The sequence below is a fragment of the Schistocerca nitens genome, chromosome 3 (assembly GCF_023898315.1).
Source record: "Schistocerca nitens isolate TAMUIC-IGC-003100 chromosome 3, iqSchNite1.1, whole genome shotgun sequence".
Classification (NCBI taxonomy): domain Eukaryota; kingdom Metazoa; phylum Arthropoda; class Insecta; order Orthoptera; family Acrididae; genus Schistocerca; species Schistocerca nitens.
In genome coordinates, this window is record NC_064616.1 from 902,190,876 (window position 1) to 902,195,637 (window position 4,762).

The 4,762-nt window shown below is 42.9% G+C and overlaps 1 protein-coding gene across 1 annotated transcript; it reads left to right on the forward strand.

Annotated features, from left to right (window-relative positions):
- Window positions 1–2,742: 2,742 nt before the first annotated feature.
- Window positions 2,743–4,311, forward strand: LOC126249470 (uncharacterized). Its single transcript, XM_049951124.1, has one exon. It carries the CDS (start codon window positions 2,743–2,745, stop codon window positions 4,309–4,311), a length of 1,569 nt encoding a protein of 522 aa, XP_049807081.1.
- The last annotated feature ends 451 nt before the right edge of the window (window positions 4,312–4,762 follow it).

Genomic DNA, 4,762 nt, shown 5'->3' on the forward strand with positions numbered 1-4,762 from the left:
CACAAGACTTAAGGAAGTCCGATCCAAATGCTGGTTTGATTTCTGCCAAGTATTAACCGAGTGAAAGCTGCTTATTCTCTGGAGTAAGCTAATATTGTTAACAAGAAATGACAGTAAGGAATACATATAGTGAGAGGCCAATGTCAAAATATTCAGACTCGTGAACAGGGGTCGACAAGAGGTTCGTGAACTTACACCACTTGTTTCTCGAACCTCCCGTTTCTGAACCAAAAATATCCTTTTAGAATGAGAAGAGTTATTCCAAAATATAATACCATACGACATAAGCGAATGAAAATAAGCAAAGTAGACTAATTTTCGTGTCGAACGATCACTCACTTCTGATACCGTTCGGATAGTAAAAATGGCAACAAGTTTCTGAACAAGATCCTGAACGTGGGCTTTCCACGACAGCTTACTATCTATCTCAACACCTAGAAATTTGAGCTGTTCAGTTTCACTAATCATATGCCCGTTCCGTGAAATTAAATCGTCAGGTTTTGTTGAATTGTGTATTAGAAACTGTAAAAACTGAGTCTTACTGTGATTTAGTCTTCGTTTATTTTCTACAAGCCATTAACTTAGGTCATGTATTGGACTATTCGAAACCGAGGCAATGTTGCACACAACATCCTTTACTGCCTAGGTAATGTCATCGGCAATCATAAACGTTTTAGAATTACCTGTAATAATACAGAGCATATCATTTATTTAAATAAGGAACAGGAGTGGCCCCAACACTGATACCCCACTCAGGCCCCACATCACAGCCGTTATCAATAGGCGATGCCTAGTGAATCCCGATCTACTGATAGACCCAACTTGCACCACTGAGATGTGAACCGTGCCCTCTGCCATCAGCGCCCTCTCCAGCCCCATGTTAACGCGCGTAACAGCCGCATTAAGATGAGGCAGATCATGACGCTGAAACAGTTGCACGAAATGCACATTAGTGCCACCAGTTTGAGTAACTCCCCTATGATGTCATTCACTTGAGCCAACCCTGCACTAGGCTTTACAATGCTGGTGTCCTGGTACTCACTCACCAACACTTCCCACAAGTGCTGACCCACACCACTACCGTGCGAACTACCTAGCAGTAGAACCCTGTACTTTCTGTTAGACTTTGCAACCGACCTAGGCCTCCTAACTGCTGAGGACTGCTGCATGTTCCCAACATCTACAGGTAGACGATGCTCCTCTCCACTCAACTCTGACAGTTCGTCAAATCATTTGCATACACGCAAAGAATAACTGTCAGAATACCTCCTCTTCCTAGCAGCCTTCTTGCCAACTGCCAGTTCCCATTCCCCACCACCCGTCACCCTCCTCAACCTATCTACAGATGAACTACAACTACTAATTTTCCTGAAATATTCTTCACCAAATTTTACATATTTAGATCGGTTACGGTCACCTACCGTTTTTATTGTCAAACGAATGAGAGGGTGTTTTCTGAAGAAATACTTGGTAACATAACATTGGTATTTAAATGTACTATCCACATATGTGACCATAGAAACTCAGCCCTGAAACATATTATTTCTATTTCTCTCTCTCTCTCTCTCTCTCTGTCTCTCTCTCTCTCTCTCTCTCTCTTTCTCCCCCTCTCCCTCCCTCTCTCCCTCTCTCTGTCTCTCCACCTAATGTTCTTTACAGGGTAATTCGCTAACACATTACGACGACTCATTCTACGTAACTTCTTTCAAGTATTTTTATTATCTTCCTGCCGGGCAAATAAGAGTTACCTTTCTGCTGATAAATTACACAAATATGAGGTCCATGGTCAGTAAACAATATCTCAATGAACCCTACCTCGCGAATGCTCCGACACAGTAACACAATACATTCTGGAGAATGAGTACGCTTCCAATTGTTTGCTGTAAACTACTTTCCCCCTTACCCGGTTATTAATTGGAACGGTGGTAATACATAATGTTCTGATACGTAGCTCTTCCATTCCATTTCCATAGTTGCTCAAATATGCGCATGCGAATGGCATTTTGATGCGTCTTGTAAGAATAGCCCGTTCACCAGTGATGAATTCATTTCGACTACCTATTCTTACAACTGCATTATAACTTACAAATTATCGGAACTAAGGTAAGTTCACTCTTCTTCGACAACCTTTGTTAATTTCGATTTCGTGGAATGCATGTTACGAGAGCAGCTCACACTTTATTCGTCCACCCTCTCAAGCAAAGTACAAACAGAAGGTGAGTACTAGACACAGACTGCATCATATCTGTGGCAATTTTAAAAAGAAAAATTTTTCGTTTATTTTTGTTACGCGTTGAATTCTCTATTTACTATTCAACTCAGGCTCAGAGGTGAAACCTACGCTATCTAATCAATATGCTGCTGTTGCAAAATACACTGAAAATGGTCACTTAGTGTACCCACTGAGCTTAACGAAGAAGAAGAACTCAGGATCATTTTGAGACACTATAAGAGATGCGTTTTACACGTATAATGCCTCAGAAGTGGCATGTTAGTCACTGCTCAAAATTCTTTCTTACTAAACTTTTACACTAGATGCTTCTCAAGTAAGATCTTAACGAGCCCAACGTTCATTTCTGGTATGTCAGGGTTGTTGTAAAAACTCTTGGGAGGTAGAAACCAATTACGATCAGCTGGGTATTACTTGTTAGCATTCCTATCTCCGCATTACAGTAATACTCTTTTCTCTCTTGTTTCAGATCTGATATGGAAACACGAGACGGGAGAACACTGCTACGTACAATGTCCTTCATTTCGTCTCGTGCACGAGCTCTGCGTCAGCGATTTGGATCTTCACAACCGTCTCTCACAGACAACTGGGACACCGGATGCAATCAGGAGTACATCGACGATGATCCACGAGTTCCATCGCCTGATATCGGTGGATCAATGCTGTCACTACTAAACGAACCAGAGGCTACATGGCAAGAAGGAGAGGAAAAATCACCGGTTTTCCGAGCACAACGGTCAAAATCTCTCGACTCTCTCACTGCTATTTCAGTTGCTCCATTAAGTCCTCCTGCTAACTTACAACTACGTTCAGAGGTATTTGCAGCCACTTCACCGTCATCAAAAATACCACGTCCGCAGCCACCAAAACTCATGGAACCATCTGTTCCAGCTTTCTCTGGACCTTTAATCCATGATTTCCCAGAGTCGCTGTCTCCAGGCTCCATTATCCCAAGAATCCCTGGGCCTCCTCCATCACCTCAAAAATCACCATCGACACTTTCAGCTCCAACTACTCCTCGATATGGTGAACCGTACTCTCCATTAACACCGAAATTTCCAGAAGCCCCAGTTATTCCAAAAATACCTGGTCCTCCTCCATCTCCTAAAGTTTCCAGACCGTCGACTCCTAAAGCAAAAGAACCACCTTCCCCAAAATTTTCTGAAGCTTCTATAATTCCAAAGATTCCAGGCCCACCTGTTTCACCCAAACACTCCCGTCCGACTACTCCAAAACAGAACGAAGGGATACTGGTGGACACTTCTAAACCTTCAGTACTGCAGCTGTCACAGAGTCATTCTCGCCCAGCATCACCACTCTTGAACGAGTTGTCTACGAAAGAAATAACAAAGAGTCCAAAATTAAGAGATCCACCAGCTTCACCGAGATCACCACAAAGAAGCGTGAAAAAGCCACCGGATGAATCAGTGCCAATTGATGAAGAACTTAACATAGTCATTCCGCCTACAGTAGCTGAGCATCCGCAGCCACCAAATCAGCTGTCTGTCGTATGCGACATATATGAGTCACCCAAGAGTTCTCCAGTTCGTAAGCCTTCAGTGAAACGACCACTCCAGCGGTGTTTGACTCTTCCGACCAAAGAGCGCGATGACTCAGAGTCGCTCCTAGCAACAATGCCAGAAAAAATTGTAGAAGATCCTGGTAAGATACCAGAAGGTGAGTCCTTCGACCAAGAGGAGAACAGAGACACAGTTGCTGATGGTTGTCTGCCTACACGACCGACCCTGTTCGACCTGCGACCGCGACCGAAGTTAAAGACCCAATGGTCGATGGACGACAGCCGGTCAAACAGAGTACCTGCAGGCGTCCCCTCAATAAAGCCGGCGGAGAAGCGCAGGCGATTTTTCATGCGTAAGCAGACCAACTCTGCTCCTGACTCTTTCGAGGGTCCCGGCCATCTCAGTATTAAGCCGAAAGAGCATCACTCAGTCAGCTTCTGTTTGGGCAGCGTGAGGAAGTGTAGAGGATCTGACAGCTCCATTCAGCCGCCTACACTTCCAACAATAAGTAAGTATGCTTTACAGTCTCTATCCGATATTAATACTGTGTTTGTCCAGTGATTCATAAGGCAGTATCTGATTCATGTTCCTTTCCTGAAGATTTGAAATATACTGACATACTGATGAATAATAGTTTTTCATTCTCAATACGTATTCATTCAGTAGTACCATAAGAAGTCTTATATAATTTTGCGACTTATGTAAATATTATGCTCCATGATTAGGTTATAAGCTTAGAGAATAATTTGGGAATGCCTCAAATTATTTTCGTCGCCTTCCTCTAACTGCTGAAGTATGTAATTTATCAGTAACTGTAATTTTATACGAGTATGATGAGCGCTTGTCAGATATTGTGCAATATACTTGTTACATTGATTCAGTTACAAAATTAAACGAAGTCGATGAAAAGTGGTATCGACATCCGCCACACACGGTAACGTGGCTTGTTTGGCGTAGATGTAGATGCGGATTATTCCTGTCAATTGCTACTAAAGATCGTCAGTTACCTATT